This window comes from Aethalodelphis obliquidens, unplaced genomic scaffold, assembly GCF_003676395.1.
Source record: "Aethalodelphis obliquidens isolate GAN/ISIS:26980383/991018 unplaced genomic scaffold, ASM367639v1 scaffold112, whole genome shotgun sequence".
In the NCBI taxonomy this organism is placed as follows: Eukaryota; Metazoa; Chordata; class Mammalia; order Artiodactyla; family Delphinidae; genus Aethalodelphis; species Aethalodelphis obliquidens.
In genome coordinates this window covers 624,241-643,850 of record NW_020838056.1, presented here as the reverse complement: position 1 = coordinate 643,850, position 19,610 = coordinate 624,241, and the positions used below count along the sequence as shown (strand labels likewise).

The 19,610-nt window shown below is 39.3% G+C and overlaps 1 protein-coding gene across 6 annotated transcripts in view; it reads right to left on the bottom strand.

The window, feature by feature from the left end:
• ULK4 (unc-51 like kinase 4) overlaps positions 1–19,610 on the bottom strand; it is a 523,006-nt gene that overhangs the window by 214,297 nt on the left and 289,099 nt on the right. Inside the window, exon 33 of one of the 6 annotated variants that reach the window (XM_027097134.1) lies at positions 840–1,194. The exons of the other annotated variants lie outside the window; for them this stretch is intronic. Coding sequence (XP_026952935.1) covers positions 1,112–1,194 — 83 coding nt within the window. The 3' untranslated portion in view covers positions 840–1,111. Of the gene's footprint in view, positions 1–839; positions 1,195–19,610 lie in introns of those variants that run through there. 6 annotated transcript variants of the gene reach the window in all.

Genomic DNA, 19,610 nt, shown 5'->3' with positions numbered 1-19,610 from the left:
AAGCACTTAACAGAGAAAACAATTTACATCTTAATGGTGTTCTTTCATTACGTTAACTTCTCCTCTGCTTTTCATCTTAGAGGTTGTAGGAATATTTGCAAACTACTGGCAAGTATAAGAAAGAATCGCAGAATCTCTAGAGCCGTCAAGGGGCTCTAGAGGCCCTCAGCCAACCTCCCATCCACACTGGAATTGCTTATCTGTTTGGTCTCCCTTGAAGACTTGTGGCACTCACTTTGTCCAGAAGCCGACATCTTTCTACTTAAGTTTTCAGACCCTTGGAAAGAACTGTCTTATGCTGAACAGGAAGTGGCTGCCCTGGAACTTTCCCTAGGACCCAAAGTCCTGCCTACTGGAGCAACTCACAACATGAACCTCCTCCCGTTTCCCAGGAGAGGCAGACACATTTGCAGACAGTGCTGGAAGCTCTGATTAATCATCTGGCTTACAAGCCAAACATCCCAGCATCCTCTGCACTCCTTAGAAGGAATGGTTTCCATTAGCCTCTCCACCATGGACGCCTAAAGCTAAGGAGCCTCTAGTTTTACCTGCAACGTTTCTTTAATGTTTAACCCAGAAGTAAACTCAACATTCTTCCTTATACAGACGAGTCATTTGATGCCCCACAGTTGGGCCATCAGACAGTAGTCCACCTGCTGAAAGCAATGTGGTCGAGAATTTGAAGTTGAAGCACGTGTGAACATATGGGGAAAACAGGGACAGGAAAATCAAAGTACATTCATGGAAACCTTAATAATAAGACATGGAACAAACACAAACAATATAAGGAACACTTTACTCATTTTAAACATTTCATACACTATAATTAGTAAAATGGGAACTTTAATATTAATTTCTTTTACGTGGCTCATGTTTGATAAGAATTTTTCAGGATCTTCTGATCCTACAGTTTCAAGGAAGTTACTTCCAAAGTGGATTTAGTATCTTGCAAAATACATACATACTAAAAAAAAATTTTTTTTCATTTAGCCTTTGATGTCACAATAGTTGCTATCTGCAAAATATTTGTGCTCTTCTTTCCAAACTGTGGAATCTTTGCTGGAAAGTGGCTGCTCAGCCCGGCTCTCCATTCCCCAAACTCCTTGCGTCCTCACATAGCCCAGACACCAGTTCTCACCCATGGGATGTGAGCAAGAGGGACATGTGTTATTTCCAGCTGGGTTTCTTTGTTGACTGTGGTAAAAATACATATATAACATAAAATCTGCCACTTTAACCATACAATTCAGTGACATTTAATACATTAATAATGCTGTGTAACCTTTGCCACTATTTCCAGACCATTTTCACCATCCCAAACGGAATCTCTGTACCCATTAAATAAAACTCCCCATTTCCCCCTTCTCCCAGCCCATGGTAACCACTATTCTACTTTCTGTAAAATATAAGTAAAATCATACATTATTTGTCCCTTTGTGTCTGGCTTCTAATATTTAGCATAATGTGTTCAAGGTTCATCCATGTTGTAGCATGGATCAGAATTTTATTCCTTTTTATGGCTGAATAATATTCCACTGTACATATATACTACATTTGTTACCCATTCATCTGCTGATGGACATGTGGATTATTTCTACCTTTTGGCTATTGTGAATAACGCTGCAATGAACATTCACACGAAAGTATTTGTTTGAGGCCCTGTTTCACTTCTTTTGGGCATATACCTAGGAGGGGAATTGCTAGATCACATGGTAACTCTATGTTTAACTTCTGAGGAATCACCATACTGTCTTCCACAGCAGTTGTACCATTTTACATTGCCACCAGAAATGCATGAGGGTTCCAGTTTCTCTGTATCTCAACAACACTTGTTATTTTCCTTTTTTAAAATAAATAGTTGTGATTCTAGTAAGTTCAAAGAAATATCTCATTATAGTTTTGATTTGCATTTCCATAATGACAAATAATGTTGTGCATCTTTTCATGTGCTTATTGGCTATTAGTATTTTTTTTTGAGAAATATCGATACAAGTTCTTTGCCCCTTTTTCAATTAGTTGTTTGATTTTTGTTGTTGTTGAGTTGTAGGAGTTCTTTATATATTCTGGAAATTAATTCCTTATCAGATAGATGATTTGCAAGTATTTTCATCTCTAGCTGGGGTTCTTGAGGACCAGGTTGTCTTCTCCACTATATTACTCTTCTGCCTGTTGGATGCAGAGGATTCAAAGACCCAGGAGAATGACAGATGCATGAAACGGAATGAGATGAAAGAAAGCAGCCCACTGACCAGGAAGGCCACAGATTCTACTATTGTACAACTGATATACTTCTTTTGTGTTAATCTACTGAAATTTTGGTTCTTTTTTTCCCACAAGCTAGCATTACCCAACTTAACAGTTGTCTGTACAAATGATCACAGCCTACTTATATCATCTAAGAGTTAATTATCTCCATCTCCAAGATGTCCTCTCTATTAGTGCCTCTTAATTATGGTCTCAGGCCTTCCCTGATTAGCCTCTCCGTTTTTCAATTATCACAGACTAACATCATCATCATTTTATGTAGCCAGATTTATCTATAGTTCTGAAATTCCTCCATTCTTCTTTCTGTAAATGAGATATTTTCCATCCTAAGCTCTTAGGCACCCCTATTTCTTTGTAACTTCTTAAGAACTATAACTCTGAGTATAAGCTTCCAGTTATAAGATGAATAAGTTCTAGGGATCTAATGTACAGCATGGTAATTATAGTTAATAATGCAGTATTATATACTTGAAAGCTGCTAAGACAGTAGTACTTAAATGTTCTCGCCACAAAAAAGAAATGGTAATTATGTGGCATAATATAATTTTGCAATATATGTGTATCAAATCAACAGTGTATACCTTAAACATATACAACATTATATGTAAATTATATCTCAATAGAAAAGGAAGGAAGCAAGGGAGGGAGGGAGGGAAGGAGGAAGGAAGGAGGAAGGAAGGGAAGAAGGAAGGAAGGAAGGAAGGATCCCACAAATAAATATTAATTATAAAAAAAGAACAACAGCCAGTCAGAATGGCCATCAATAAAAAGCCTACAAATAATAAACGCTAGAGAGTGTGTTGAGAAAAGGGAACCCTCCTACACTGTTGGTGGGAATGTAAACTGGTGCGGCCATTATGGAAAGCAATATGGAGATTCCTTAAAAAACTAAAAATGGAGTTACCATATAATCCAACAATCCCACTCCTGGGCATATATCCAGAGAAAACTCTAATTCGAAAAGATGCACCCCAATGTTCATAGCAGCACTATTTACAATAGCCAAGACATGGAAGCAACCTAAATGTCCATTCACATATAAAATGGATAAAGAAGATGTGAGATATATAAACACACACACACACACACACACACACACACACACAATAGAATACTACTCAGCCATAAAAAAGAATGAAGTAATGCCATTTGCAGCAACATGGATGGACCTAGAGATTATCACACTAAGTGAAGTAAGTCAGGAGAAAAAATATAAATATACAATACCACTTATCTGTGGAATCTAAAATATGATACAAATGAACTAAGTAAGTTCAAAACAGAAACAGACTCACAGATAAAGAAAACTTATAGTTACCAATGGGGAAAGGGGTGGGGCGATAAATTAGGAGTTGGGATTGGAAGATGCAACAAGCTACTGTGTATAAAATAGATAAACAACAAGGTCCTACTGTATAACACAGGGAAATATATTCAGTATCTTGTGGAAAAAAACTATAGTGGAAAAGAATATGAAAAAGTATATATATGTGTGTGTGTGTGTGTGTCTGTGTGTGTGTGTGTATATATATATATATATATATATATATATATATACCTGTATAACAATCACTTTGCTGTATACCTGAAATTAACACAACATTTTAAATTAACTATACTTCAATTTTTTTTTTTTTTAAAAAGGGCTCTGAGATCATATTTGTGAATTTTTCAATACACTGCATTGTAACCTACTTGGAGCAGTAAAGTTTAACTCATTTAAAATGCCTGATACTGTCTTAGAATCTAATATCTTATCTTGGGCTTCACTTTTCTCACTCTAATGATCTGCTTATATGGTCCCATGCGAGGACCACTCAGTTACTTTTAGTACCTATTTTTAAATACTTATGCTAAGTGTATTAATTATACATGACAAATCTACATATATGATCATTTAATCCTCCAAACAAACATATGAAATAGGTACCATTATCCTAAAGAGATTAAGACCCAAAATATCTCACCAAATAAACTGTAGACTCAAGATTTAAACCCAGCTATTTCAATGACCATACCATATTACTTTCTTCCACTCACATGCTAACTTCTCAAATTCTTCCCTAAATAATGGACTTACATATTTCCTTTTTCTGGGAATATAACTTCAAACCTCTTTGAGTAGCTCTTTGAGATATATTTATAAGAGGTACAACTCATTGTATGCTATTTCCCGACACTATTATAGATTTGCACCTTCTATTATATGTCCCTCCTTCCTATTTTTAACATGCTTTTAATCTGACCTAGCCAAAGAGCTTGTTAAATGTCTTTTCTTTTATTAAAAAACTTTTTTGGTAAGTTATAATATGGCTTTGATATCTCAGAGTATTTCAGATTAAGAAGCCTAAGTGAGCACTGGTGACAAGACTCTTGGGAAGGGGAATAAAGACATTCCATCTCAATGGAACATTAAAGAAGGAAAAGTGGACAGTTCAATCTATTTAACACATAGTTCTCCATATTTCAAGATTAAGGTCAGACAAAATGAAGGAAGCAAAAATAGAATCACTGCTTGTAAGTTTGTAGCTCCCAAAAATTGCTCTGCAAAATCCAAGATTATGTTCTCAGTTTCTACCAGTGGTTTTCGTTGTGCTCCAAAGCAACAGGATCTGCCCCTTGGAGATTAGTCAGCTGGATTCCACAAGTGAGGAACTGGGTAAGACCTGGGTAAGCAGCCCAAATTTTAACCATTTTGGTGGCCTTAAAAGAACTCAGCTTCTACTGTCTTACGTATATCAGGGTCTGAATAAACATACGTCGAGGGAATAAATATATGAAACACATCACTGCAGATGAGGTCTGAAGTCAGACAACACATATGGCATAGGGCATACTGCGGCTGAGACTGTGGAACGTGAGCCCTACTCTTATCCACTATCACTCACTCACTCACTCGCTCAGTGCATATTGAGCGATGACCACGCACCAGGAACTGTGCAGGGGATGCAACTGTGAATGGGACAGGCAGGTTCCTGTCTCCGTGAGGCTTTCATTCTAGCAGATGGCATGGACATTAACCAATTAATTACATAATTCGTATCTTAATTAAAATTGTAATATGTGCAACAAAGGAGAATATGGGATATCAAAGAAGGCTTCCTGGAGAAAATGGTGTTTGAACTGAGCACTGAAGGAAGTAATAAGGTAAGAAGGGTGGGGAATGGTACGTGGGATGGCATGCGGTGGAAAGCAACACAGTACCTGACAGAACCAGAGACAAGGTGACTGTGGCTACAGCACAGACAAAAGAGGGAAAAGTGGCTTGAAATGAAGTTGGTGAAATAAGAGCTATTGGTTATGTTAATGATTCCAGTCTTGCTCCTAAGAGCAGCAGAAAGCTAGCAGACAGAGTGACATGATAAAATTTGCCCCCTAAAATGATCATTCTGGCTGTCGCTACATGAAAAATACATCAGAGAGTTCTCATCTCCTTCTCCAAGATTCTTCTGTTCCAAGATCAGTCCTCCACAAATCATGAAAAAAATGTCAACATCCTTAACCTTTGGGGAAATGCAAATCAAAACCACGTGCGATACCACTTCATACCATTAGGATAGCCATAATAAAAAAGGACACATAATAACAAGGGTTGGAAAGGGTGTGGAGAAATTGGAACCCCCCATAACACTGCTGGTAGAAATTTTAAATGGTGTAGCCACTTTGGAAAACAGTGTGGCAATTCCTCAAAAGATTAATAATAAAGTTACTATATGACCCTGAAATTCAAGTCCTAGATATATGCCAAAAGAAATGAAAACATATGTCCCCACAAAAACTTGTTCATGAATATTCACAGCATTCACAATAACTGAATGATGGAAAAACCACATGTCCATCAACTGACGAATGGATAAACAAAACGTGGTATATCTATACAGTGGAATATTATTCTGCAAGAAATGAATGAAGTCCTGAGATATGCTACAATATGGCTAAAACTTGAAAACATGATGCTAAGTGAAAGAAGCCAGTCACAGAAGACCACATATTATATAATTCCATGTATATGAAATTTCTAGAACAGGTAAATCAATAAAAACAGAATAGATAAATGGTTTCCTAGACAGAGGGGATTGGGGGGATGTGATGAATGACTGCTGACCAGCATGGGGTTTCTTTCTAGGATGAAAACATGTTCTAAAACTGATTGCACAACTCTGTGAATACACAAAAAAAACCCCACTGAACTGTACCATTTAAATGGCTGAGTTGTAAGGTATGTCAATTAAATCTCAAGAAAGCTGTTTTTAAAACAGTGACTAAAAGGTAGAGGGAGTCCAGGAACAAGCGATTATCATTCACCCAAATGCATCCTCCCCTTCCCCATTCTTATTCTTCCTTCTCTCACCTCTTCATCCTTTGAATGGACTTTCAAAGGGATGCCCAGTAGTGACCCTGGTAACAAATCAGTGGCCAACCAGGAGTCCAGGAGAAAGTACAGGGAAAAACCATCAATACCACAGTCCTAAAATTGGCCCTCAATGCTCTCCTCCAGTCTTTCCTGATCTCCAAAATACTCAGGATTAGAGCTGAAAGGAAAACTGGGACCAAGTACGGAGTCCACTGGCCTGAAGTAGGCCAGAGACAGGAACACACCTGAGAGAGGAAGAAGAGCGAAGGCTGAAATAAAGAAGGCAAGGCAAACCCAGGTGAAAGGTGGGACTGAGAACATCACCGGAAAAGATAACAGGGTCCAAATAAACATTTTAGGATTCTGCAACACTGCGTCTGTTCTCTGCTGTGATTTATTCCATACAACTGTCCAACTGGGGCATCTGCGCCCACTGAGCAAGTGAAAGATTCTTGAGAGCCCCCCTCTGCCCCCCATCTCTTGTAGGTCTCATACAGGGCCTCACTGAGACCCAAGTCCTACAGCATGGCTGGAGGGGAATTAAGACAGCATTGCCTATTCCTATAAACAAAACAGAATCCAAAACTAATTTTAGCTTCTTGATTAGCTAACAAGAAAAAATGATCTTGATTCCCCTGCTGTATGTCTCCTGCCTCCCTTCCCAATCCACTCTCTACCCTTCCCCACCCAGCCCTGGGTGCCACGCAGGGCCCAGGAAGCTGTCTTTCAGGACTGTGGCGCTTATGTGGGGAAAATATATACCTTGCTCAGCCTAATGAGGTATATATTGCTTACCTTTGTATAAAATTCACAATATTTGGCAGATATATTTCAAAGGTTTTGCAATTTTTAAAAACTTCACTAAAAATGGAGTTGTACTTTTGCTCTATTTGGGTCTGGGAATGTAGATGTAAAATTAAAGTCACTTTTTTCCTATTACCAGAAACATTCAAAAGGGCCTTTAAAAATCAAATCTTTAATTCATCTAGCAAGTCATTATTATTTCCCAAGGATGGTACCAAATAGTGGTAATAATACAGCTATTTGTTGGGAGTCCTTTATTTATTAAGCACTTTACATATTGATACATTATCTCATTTAACTCTTACCAACCCTGCAAAGAAGATTTAAGCTCTATTTTATTGATGAGGAAACCAACTTCACGGTGCTACTGTAAGGACAGAATAGAATGATGGAATTTCAGATCTCCACAAATTTTCACTTTCTGAAAGGAAAATTAAAATAATGTACTCCCTCAGAGAGCAGGAGGTATAAATAACGATCAGACAGGAGACTGACCACAGCCCATAGACAGACATGCCCTTGAGAAGCACAGACTGGCACAGTCTAGGCTGGAGGTCACTTAATACTACTATACCCTGAAACCACTCTTCAAATTACTGCCTTCGCAGGTCAATGTTTTTTTATGATTTTTCTGTTAGAGCTTAGGTCTAACTGCATACTTGAATTTATCAATGGAAATTTATAGACACAGACATTTACATATAAAGAATTCATCTTACAGCCCACTTGTTAGGGAGGGTTTTGTTAACTACAGCATCTTTCCTGACAGGTTTCAGAAGTCTTTAAGGCTTCATTTACCTGCATAGTTCCTGAATGAGTCAAGTACTACTACAGCCACTTTACAAGTAGGAAGCCAAGTAAATGGGGAAAAGGGAAAAGTATCTGCTTTTTCTTTGATTCACTCAGTACAGTAAACTGTTGGTTCATATGAGTGGCAAGACAAGAAATGAAAAGATACACTTCGTAGCAATAGAAACTGAAAGAGAACCTTGTATCTTACCTCGCAATTCCATTAAAGGAAAATATATCTAGTTCAATGAAGGCTTTTCCAGATACCTAGTTTTATATCGTACCCACGCAGCACTGAAAACTAATGCTGCAGTGTGTTCTTGTCCGAGAAGGAAGATATAACCTGAGATTTAAGTTGGGATCCTTGTTTTCCTCAAGTTTTATCACAAGCCTATCTTTATCCAAGTATTAGCTTAACAGAGAAGAGTTCTCAAAGCATCTTTAAGAGAAAAGAAAAGCCAGCTTGGCATCCACCTTATACTATTCTTAAATGAAGTCTGGTAATATTATCTTACTGAATAATGTCATGTCAAATTCAAGAAACGCCCACTCTATGTTCAGCCTAAGTTCAATATTTTTGAGAGCATTCATATCTTATACATTTCCCCTATAGTCACTTAAAATAAGAACAATTTTTAAAACTAAGAGCTGGATTATACCTACTCATCGCATAAGAATTTACTTCAGATTCAAAACTTCATGTAGATGTGTTTAAATACTCTTTGAAGCTAATAGGGGCAGTTTGTTAATGCAAAGTTTTAGTGATATCAAGGTAGTGAGAAATCAGAAAAGTTCAAGTACATGATGAAAATAACTGTTATTTAAACATACAGAAGTTTCTCAGGTGACAAGATTTTAAATTAGATTATTTGGGACTTCCCTGGCAGTCCAGTGGTTAAGACTTCACCTTCCAACGCAAGCGGTGCAGGTTCGATCCCTGGTTGAGAAGCTAAGATCCCACATGCCTCGCGGCCAAAAAAATCAAGACATAAAACAGGAGGAATATTATAACAAATTCAATAAAGACTTAAAAAAAAGAAATTAGATTATTTGTGCCTTTTCTTTTAACATTAAAATGTAAGCAGTTTGCTAAGTGAAAGACGCCAAACACAAAGGCTTCATATTATATGATTCCATTTATATGGAATAAGCTAATCCACAGAGACAGAAAGGAGTTAGTGGTTTCTGCGGGAACGAACGAATGGGAATGACTGCTAAGGAGTACACGGGATTGTCTGAAGTCATGACAGTGTTCTAGAATTAGATAATGGAGATAGTCCCACAACCTTGTGACTACACTAAAAAGCAGTGAACTGTGCACTTTAAAATGGTGAATTTTGTGGCATGTGAATTACACCTCAGTGTTTAAACCTACACATTAAACAAGTGAAATTTCACTAAATACAGAAGAGTTAAGCATTTTCTAGAACTATCTTGGAGATAACATTAAAAAAAAAAAATCAATCCTTGGGACTTCTCTGGTGATCCAGTGGATGACAATTCACCTTCCAAGGCAGAGGACGCAGCTTCGATCCCTGGTCAGGGAACTAAGATCCCACATGCCACGGGGCAAATAAGCCTGTGCACCACAACTACTGAGCCGGTGTGCTCTAGAGCCCGTGCGCCACAACTAGAGAGCCCGTGTGCCCCAACTACTGAGCCTGTGTGCTCTGGAGCCCGAGCACCACAACTAGAGAGCCCATGCACCACAACGAAAAGTCCACATGCCGCGACGAAGATCCTGCGTGCTGCAACTAAGACCCAATGCAGCCAAATAAATAAATAAATAAATAATTTTTAAAGCAGTCCTAGCTCCCCCATCACAGAATCTTTAGGCATGGAGACCACAGGAACTGCTGATAGGTAGAACAGGGCATTCAGAAAGATGAGGGTGCAGGAAACTCACGTGAAATGCTTGAGACCATTAGGGAAATTAAGCCATAGCAGTCAGGGAGTCATAGTCAGGGGCCCTTGTTTGGTAAAAGACTACCATGCTTATTTTGGTGACGTTGACCATGGCCACTGAATGCATTTAAGGATTGGGAAGACAACCCAGAACCAAGCAGAACTTTAGAAGAACCCAACTTCACTGGGGTCCACGGGAGTTACCCCAACTTAGGCAATTTGTTAACGTAAGAGTTTTCACAGCTTACCCTAGAGCTTAGCCCTCAGACAAGAGAGTCAAAATAACAGATTTTTGGTTTTGTTTTAATTCACTGAGTTATGGGGTGGTTTGTAATCCAACAACAGCCAAATGAACCTGAAATAAACTCCATCTAGAATGAATAGGTACAAGTGAATAAATCCCCTCAATAAAGGACAAGTCAAGTGAACACTGAAATCAAGGAACACCAAACATTGACAGATATGTTAACAAGGGATGCTATAAATAGTTACACAGGGTAGTAAAGAAATACACATGCCTCTTATCAATAGTTAGCTGAAAAAACTCAATACAATATTTCTGGCATCTTAAATGTAAAATATTATAAGATAGCAACTGTGATATTACTACAGTCTAAACTTTACTTGCATACTGGAAGGTATTTAATTCCTCCTATAAGTAACTGAAATAACAAATGGTATCTAAGGGACTTCCCTGCTGGTCCAGTGGTAAAGAATCTGTCTTCCAAGGCAGGGGACAGGGGTTCGATCCCTGGTCGGGGAACTAAGATCCCACATGCTGCGGGGCAACTAATCCCATGTGCCACAACTACTGAGCCTGCGCACCTCAACTAGAGAGCCTGCGTGCCGCAAACTACAGAGCCCATGCGCCCTGGAGCCCACGCACCACAGCCAGAGAAGAGAAAAAACAACCCACACGCCATAACTAGAGAGAAGCCGTGTGCCACAATGAAAGATCCCACATGCCTCAATGAAGATCCTGTATGCTGCAACTAAGACCCCATGCAGCGAGAGGGAGGGAGGAGGGAGGGGAGAGGGGAGGAGGAGGGGAGGGGGAGGGGGAGGAAGAAGGAAGGAAACAAATGTTGTCTAAGTAGTCCCAACAGGGAAAACTAGAATCAACTAAGGTAAAAATCACAGATAAGCCAGTTTTAGTTCAAGGTAAAGAAACACTTTCTAACAATTAGAATTCTTCAAAGGATGGAGTGTGCTGTTCCCGTGGAAAAAGTGCTTTGTAATTCCAGACCCATTCACACAGCAATCCCTCAGGGTGACAGCAAACAAGAGTCCGGCTCTGTGTGGGAGCTGAGTCTATACAGCAAAGATTTTCCAACCTGGGTTATCATTAGCCTCACCTGGAACCGTCATCAGTCCCACTGCTTCCCAAGCTACTGGTCGAATCTTCACAAGTCAACCAAGATAGAGGGGTAGGTAGGTAGTCAGTAATTACCAACCAATTTCCTAATCCTCAGTTCAAATTGAACTGCAGTCTAGCCATGTTTCCAAACAGCTTTTGACAAAAATGACTCTGTACTCCCCGAAGGCACCAGCCAGTTCTGCTGGCTTTTCCGCGTGTCTTGCCCAGTGTTTCCTCTGCTGCGGCCACACTGGCCTCCCCACTGTTCCTCTGACCTGCCAGGCAGGCTCCCACCTAGGATTCACACCTACTGTTCTCTCCGCCCACCTTCCCTCAGGTTTATCCCTATGGCTGCTTCTTCACTTCCTTCCAGCTTTTACTTAACAACCATATTCACAGTGAGGCCTTCCTTGGCTCCCCAAGGTAGGATGTCGACCTCACTCCCATCCAGACACCTCATACCCCCTTTTTCTTTGTTGACTCCTTCAGTATTTATCACTGTGTAACATCTAACTTTATCTAATGTAAACTTCTTGTTCGTTTTTTTTGTTTTGTTGTCTATTTTTTTCCACCAGAATGTCTGCCCCAAGGCAGAGGTCTTGCCAGTTTTGTCCATTGCATATTCCTTACACCGAGAACAATGCCTGGTGCACAAATACTTGTTGAAAGACTGGATGATCTAGATCAGGGTGGAAAATCATCTGTTTTGTAAATAAATGTTTACTGAAACACAGTCATGTTCATCCCTTTATGTATTTATTGTCTATGGCTGTTTTCCTGCTACAAGAGCAGAACTGTGTAGCTGCAACAGATTATGGCCGACAAAGTCTAAAATATGTAAAATCCGGCTCTTTACAGGGTAGTGTGCCAACCCCAACTGCGCCAGTCATGGTGTCATGTAACGCTCTGGTTCTAAATGTCTAGGTAACTATACTAGACTAAAGACGGCCATGGATTCATTGCGGCTCTTCTCATCAAAGACGGAGCCTCTTTCCCTATCCCTAGACCCAGGCTGGCTTAGTGATTTCCTTCAGTCAATAGCACGTGATGGAAGTGACAGAAGATTCCCGAGCCCAGGCCACGAGGGCCCTTGCAGCTTCCACGCAGACTCTTCTTGAATGCTGCCACCACGGGAAAAAGCCTGAGGGTGCCTCCTTGAGGGTGAGCATCACCCCAGCCACACAAGGCTACACACACACACACACACACACACACACACACACACACACACACACACGAGCGAGTCCAGCTGACACCAGCAGAGCCCAGACTGTGCTGCCGACCCACGGAAGAGTAAGCAAATATTATTTTAAGTCACTTAGCTTTAAGGGGTGCTTTATTATCTAACAAAGGCTAATTGACTCAGTAAGATGTATTTATTATGATTTTTAGACTAAGCCCTTAGGGCAAATATTCCACTTCTTCTTCACAAATCCTCACACTACTGTGAAGGCAGTGGCCTCTTTCTGAATATATTCATTTAAATGTAATTTTCGGTTACTTCTTAAGTTGAATCATAGTTTAATAACTGAATTTTACCAGTATGTTGATGTGAAAATTTCAGAGTAGTTTTGGGAGAGTCTGAGTTAGTTACTGTACAAGAGGGGTTGGCAAACCACGGCCAGTGGGCTGGCCACCTAATTTTTTAAAGAAAATTTATGGACACAAGGTCATAACCACTCATGTATGCATTCTCTGTGGCTGCTTTCCTGCTATACTGGCAGTATTGAGCAGTAGCGACAAAGATCATATGGTCCTACAAGCCTAAAATACTTACTATCTCGTCCTTTACGGGAAAGTTTGCCAACTCCTGCTCTGTGACATCATTTTGAATGTTATTCTTAAATATAAAGGAATCTAAGAGAGCTATCAAGTACACCTTCAAAGCCCAAACAGCTCTCATAGTGATTTTCTGGTCTCTTGAGGAAACACCGATTTAGGCAGTTTTATAATAAACCTAGCAAGAAATGAGTGTTTTGATTTCTGACACACCATAAACCAACGGGGACAATTTCCTTAAATGCTCCTTTGGAGGTGCTACAGTTTTTTGGCTACTGCAGCGTGTCATGTACATCCATTATGCTGACAGCTCTGCTGGTAAAACTGAAGCTGGAATTAATATCCATTATCAAAAGGTCATTGCACCGAGATGAGCCGGCAGCCCATTTTAAAATGTTAATAACTCTAACACTTTTTTCAAATATAAACAAAAGGTCTTTGTTTTTTAATTCTTTCCCTAAACGTTTCATTTAAAAATGAAAATGTTTAAGCAAAACACCTGAATTATACAATGCAGCTGCATACTGGAGATGTGTCAATGACTCTACTTCTCAGAGTTTGCATACTTTGTGGGATGCCTACCAGGTGGCAGACGCTGTACGGAGGTCCTCACATATATTACCTAGCACACCTCAGTGAGCCTAAGATGCCAGTGATCAGAAGGAACAGTATTATTTTATGTACCACTAAGAACGAAAAAACGCTACCAATTACATGGCACACGCTTTATCACTTAGAACTTCGTCTTACACTCAATGCAAGTGCTCTGAGACTTATTTTGATATGAATTTTCTCATATATTGCCTTTATAATACATAAAAAAGGAAATCTAAGTAAAATTAATCGCTTGAGTTTTTCTAAAAAATTCTTCCCATTTGGAGGCTGACTCGTCTCATTTGTCAACTCGGAATCACCAACGTCCACATTGCTCCGTAAGCTTTGTTCCATGAGAACACGGATGCAAGAGAGCACTGCAAAGCATCTCTCCTGAGGTCTCTGGGTTCACTTCCAGGGCACTCACACCCAGTCCACAAGGTTCAACACACACATGTCAGCAGCAAAAACTATATCAGGACTGCCATGTGGATAGCAATGGTTGAAGTACTTGTTTCAGAGATATTAAAATGGGAGGGGCAAAAAAATGTATGCCTTAGAATTCATTCTACCACTGGATGTTAGTGTGTGGTCTGAGGATGAAAGTCAGTTTGACACTGGCCTAATACAGCACCGTAATGAAGCATTTCAAGGCAGGAATAATCATTTCTACTCCATCTGCAGTACAGCTCACTTATATTGGGGTGATTTTTTAAGGTATTAATGTTACAAGTTAACTATGTTTGGAAGAGGGAATTTAATTCCATATGACAAGTAATGAATACATAAACCAATGATTGAGCCAGAATTGATCCAAAATAAAAATTAACAAGAAGACTTCATTCAAGCCAACCATATACATTCAAGCCCATACAGTGGCAGATCATTAGTAACTCTTCATGTGGCCATGCTCCACTGAATCTTAATACACTCTGGGTTGGCAAACACCCAACAGCTCTTTTACCCAACTTTGGAAAAATCAGCCCACACATTTAGTAGCCAAAGGGTCTGGAAAGCAGCAGAGTATAACGGAAAGTCAGACCTGGTGTTATCTCTGGAGAATGAAATCAGACTCTCTGCAGCCACAAGGGCTCGCCTCTCCTCCCCTCTAACCTCCCCTAGCAAGGGCCAGGAAGGAGATCCCAACCTCGGTGTACTCCTGGAATCCCACTACCCTTCCTCACCCCACCACACTTGCAGCCTGACCACCCTTCTCAGCCTTAAGACCACCTGGACTCAACATGCCCTCTGTCCCTACTCATGCTGTCACAAGAAGCTCAGGACTCCCAGTCACTCACAAATAGTAGAAACAGCAAGAGGATTTGTGCATCTCCTTTCAGAGGCCACATCCCATCCCTGCCCAACCTCTGAACCCCTTCCACTGTGATATTTGGAGCTCACAGTCAGTTATCAGCTAAATCCCTCAAATCATCCACTTCTCATCTATATGTACCTTTTATCTTGCTACTCTACCTGAAACCTGCCCCTTTTACAGGCTTGTCTCCTCAGCAGGACCTTCAAGTGATGGATACTTCTTTGTCCACTCTGTCCGCATTTAACACTGGGCCTTAGTGGTGTCGCCTTCTACCCTATTGCTGCTTCTAGACCAGATGTTGGCAAACTTTTTCTTAAAAGGCCCTGAGGAAAATATTTCAGTCTTTGTCTCAACTACTCAACGCTGCTATTATACGACAAAGCCAGCCATAGACAACATGCAAATGAATGGACATATCTATATTTCAACAAAAATGTATTTGTAAAAGTAAGCAGCCAGCTGGCAGGCTATAAGGTACTGAATCTCAGATCAAAAGTCTGTCCCACCTACTTCCCCTCCTCCAACTGCCATCATCCTAGATCACCCCTGCCGCCTTATTCTCTGAGCTCAATTTTACACTAACACTATTCTTCCCATAATTACTTTTGTGATGTCCACTCCACTCCACAAAACATGGCAAGGGGCTAGATATTATGAGAACTGAAGCTTATCCAGTTGGGGAGTGGGGATAGGCTGTAAGAAGAAAAAAACTATGAATGTAAACTGTCCCTGCATAAATGAAGGCCCTTGACACTTAAGCTTCGTGTTAAATCCGCCTGTGCTTCTTCCGGTGCTCCAAATCTAACAGTCCGCTGAACACAAAATTTCAGTAGATGCCTTCCATCATCATAGGCAATCCTTCCATGCCTGACCTCTCAATTCCCTAAGATTCTGTCTTCTAGGATTTTTTCCTTTATCCTGCCTTGGCCATGCAATCCCATGCTTTCATGGGCTAGTAGCTGCAACCTCTGGAATCTCAATTTCAGGCACCTAACTCCTCATCCACTCTCTCAGCTGGCCAATAGGGCTACTAAGAATCTTACAGGCATTATTCCACAGTATCCTGATTCTCAGCCCACCTTAGAGAGGAGAATGTTTTGAAGGATTCATGGGTAGGCTTTTTGTTTAATGGAATAAACTTCAATAAGATTTACAGGAAACTAACAAAGTTTTTGCTAGAATTATAACGTCAGGAGAACCACCAGCTTGGATTAAAAAGGACAGGGATAATTCATTTTCAGAATGAAAAGAGGTATTGGGGCCCCCTAACTTCTATGCACAGGAATCAGGCTGAAAAACCTACTAAGCTATAAATACGGGTCATTCTTATGGAAAAGGAACAATGATTCAGATGTTTTAATAGTTTGAACAATTTTAATAGTTTGCCTTTCTAGAAATTTCATCTAAGTTATCTAATTTACTGGGATATAGTTAGTTTATAGTATTCCCTTATAATCCTTCTTATTTCTATAAGGTCAGTAGTAATGACGTACCTATCCGCAAATTAGCTGATTCTTTCTTCTGCCATTTCACATCTACTGTTGAGAACCTCTCGTGAATTATTCATCTCAATTATTATACTTTTCAACTTCAGAATTTCCATTTGGTTCTTTTTTATAATGTTATCTCTACTGATATTCTCAACTTGTGCAGACATCATTTTCATGCTTTCCCTTTAAATCTTTAGACGTGGTTTCCTATAGTTCTTTGCATGTATTGATAACAGCTGATTTAAAATCTTTGTCTAGTTAATCCAACATATGGATCTCCTCTGAAATAGTTTTATTGACTGCATTTTTCCTGTATATGGGCCATACCTTCCTATTTTTTATTTTTTTGGGCATGCTTTGTAATTGTTGATTAAAACTGGATATCTTAGATCATATAATGTGTAAACTTTGGAAATCAGACCCCCCCCACACACACACACACTAACGGTTTTCAGTTACTGCTGTTTTGTTGTAGTTAGTTCAGTGACTTTCCTGTGCTAATTCTTTAAGTCTGTATTACCTGTAGTGTCAAGCCACAGAAGTGTGTGTCATTTAGCTCAGCACCCAGCTAAAGACTGGCCAGAGATTTCCTTAAATGCCTTGAATCAGTAAGTCTTCCACCTTTGCCAAGGGGCTGTGTGTGTGTGTTGGAGAATGCCTTCAACATTTAGGCACTTTACAGCTCCAGCCAGAGAGCCTTCTTCTCTTCTTATAGAGACTCATCAGTTTTTCTTGAATAAACATTCCTTACATTGTTGCAAGCCTATAGTAATTTGGTAATTTCCAGAGCTCACAAAGTTTACTACCAAACTTTTTTTTCCAGTGTTTTTGTTACTTTCATGGCAAGATAGGTTTATGGGGGTCATCAATGTACCCATTCTGGAAGCCTGCCTAGTAAGTTTTCTTTTAAAGGATTTCAGAGAAGAGGGAAAAAAAGATATTCTTTTCTAGTTAAGCCCTGCCTTGTATATTTTATTTCTTTCTGTAGATCTGAGTTTCAGTTTTCATCTGGTATCCCTTCCCTGTATCTTGAAAAGTTAATTTAACACTTACCATTAGGCAGAAAATTCCCCTTCCTTTCATTTATCTGAAATGTCCATATTTCACCTTCACTTTGAAAGGATATTTTCACTGAATATAAAAATCTAGGTTGGCAGCTTTTATTATGTCAACACTCAAGGTATTTTTCTGCTCTTGTGGCCTCTACTGCTTCTGACAAGAGATCAGCCATCATTTGTATTGCTGACCTCCTTGATGTGTCATTTTTCTCTGAACACTTTCAAAATTTTTATCTTCAATTTTCAGAAGTTTGGATATTGTGTCCTTAGGTAGTTTCTGTTTTTCAGTCTTGCTAAGGGTTTTCTTAGCTTCTTGGATCTATAAGCAAATATTTTCACCAAATGTGGGAATACTTTGGCCATTATTTATTTAAATTCTTCTTCTGCCCCATCATCCCTCTTCTGTTTCTGGGATTCCAATTACACATATATTAGAATGCTTGATTACTGTCCCGCAGGTCACTGACGTTCTTTCATTTTTTAAAAATCTTTCTCTTTGTTCTTCAAATGGGAAAACTTTACTAATCTTACAAGTTTAGTTACTGTTTCTTCTGCAGTTTTTGATCTGCTAAACTCCAGGGAAGTTTTCATTTCAGATATTATACTTTTTGGTTCTAGACTTCTACTTGGCTCTAGTTTTTCATAGATTCCATTTCTCTGATGAAATTCCCTACCTCTTTTCTCTTTGGCCTTGGATATATTTATAATAGTTGTTTAAAAGCCTGATCTACCATTTCACAATATATACACCTACCGAATCATCACATTGTATACCTTAAACTTACACATTGTTGTAGTTCAGCTGCATCTTTAAAAAGCTGGAAAAAACTCTAACCAAAAAAAAAAAAAAAAAAAAAGTGCAACACATGAAAACTGGTACAGATTCCTGGTTTTGAGCTTCTCAGAATTTGGGATGATTTTAGGAAGTACAAGAATGCCAAGATGACATGAAATCACCTTGAATAATACAGTGAGAGCATTACTCTCCTTTCAAATCTCCTGATTGTCAAGAAAGCATCAGTTGGGTGCTAGGGTTATCTTACCTCTCTATTATTTGCTAATAAACATTTTTAACAGATAGGAAAAAAGTGCCTGATCGGTAATTCCAACATCTGGGTGATCTTGGGCTTGGTTTGAACTGACATTTTATTATTATTATTATTATTATCATCATCATCATCATCATTATATCATCATCATGGGCCACATTTTCTAGCTTCTTTTTCATGTACATTAAGTTTTGGCTGTATACTTGTCACTATGGATAATACGTTGTAGAGAGTGTGGGTTATATTGTCATCTCTTAAGTGGTATTTTGTTCTAGCAGGCAGTTAAATTCCTTGTGAATCTTTTGACCCTAAGGGATTAGTTTTATTATTTGTTAGGAAAGGTCTATAGTGGTTTAATCCTTAGTCCTAGGACATGGTCGAAACTCTATGGCAGGTCTAGAGTAGCCTTTAGTTTCAGGCTGGTGTAACTTTACTTAGGTGCATAGCAAGGTTTCTTCACTGGCTAGGATGGAATTCCTACATCTCCTATCACTGCATAATTTCTGCTAGGATGGAATTCCTACATCTCCTATCACTGCATAATTTCTGCTATCTCAATTCAGTTCAAAAGAAGAGAGAAAAGAAGAGAGAAAACTTCCTTTAAAAAAAAAAAAGAAGAAGCAACATAGCAATGACACCAAAATCTAGCAAAAAACAGTATTTTTTAAAAAGATATTGGCTCGGTGCTTTGTGACAGCCTGGAGGGGTGGGATGGGGAGGGTGGGAGGGAGGGAGACGCAACAGGGAAGACATATGGGAACATATGTTTATGTATGACTGATTCACTTTGTTATAAAGCAGAAACTAACACACCATTGTAAAGCAATTATACCCCAATAAAGATGTTAAAA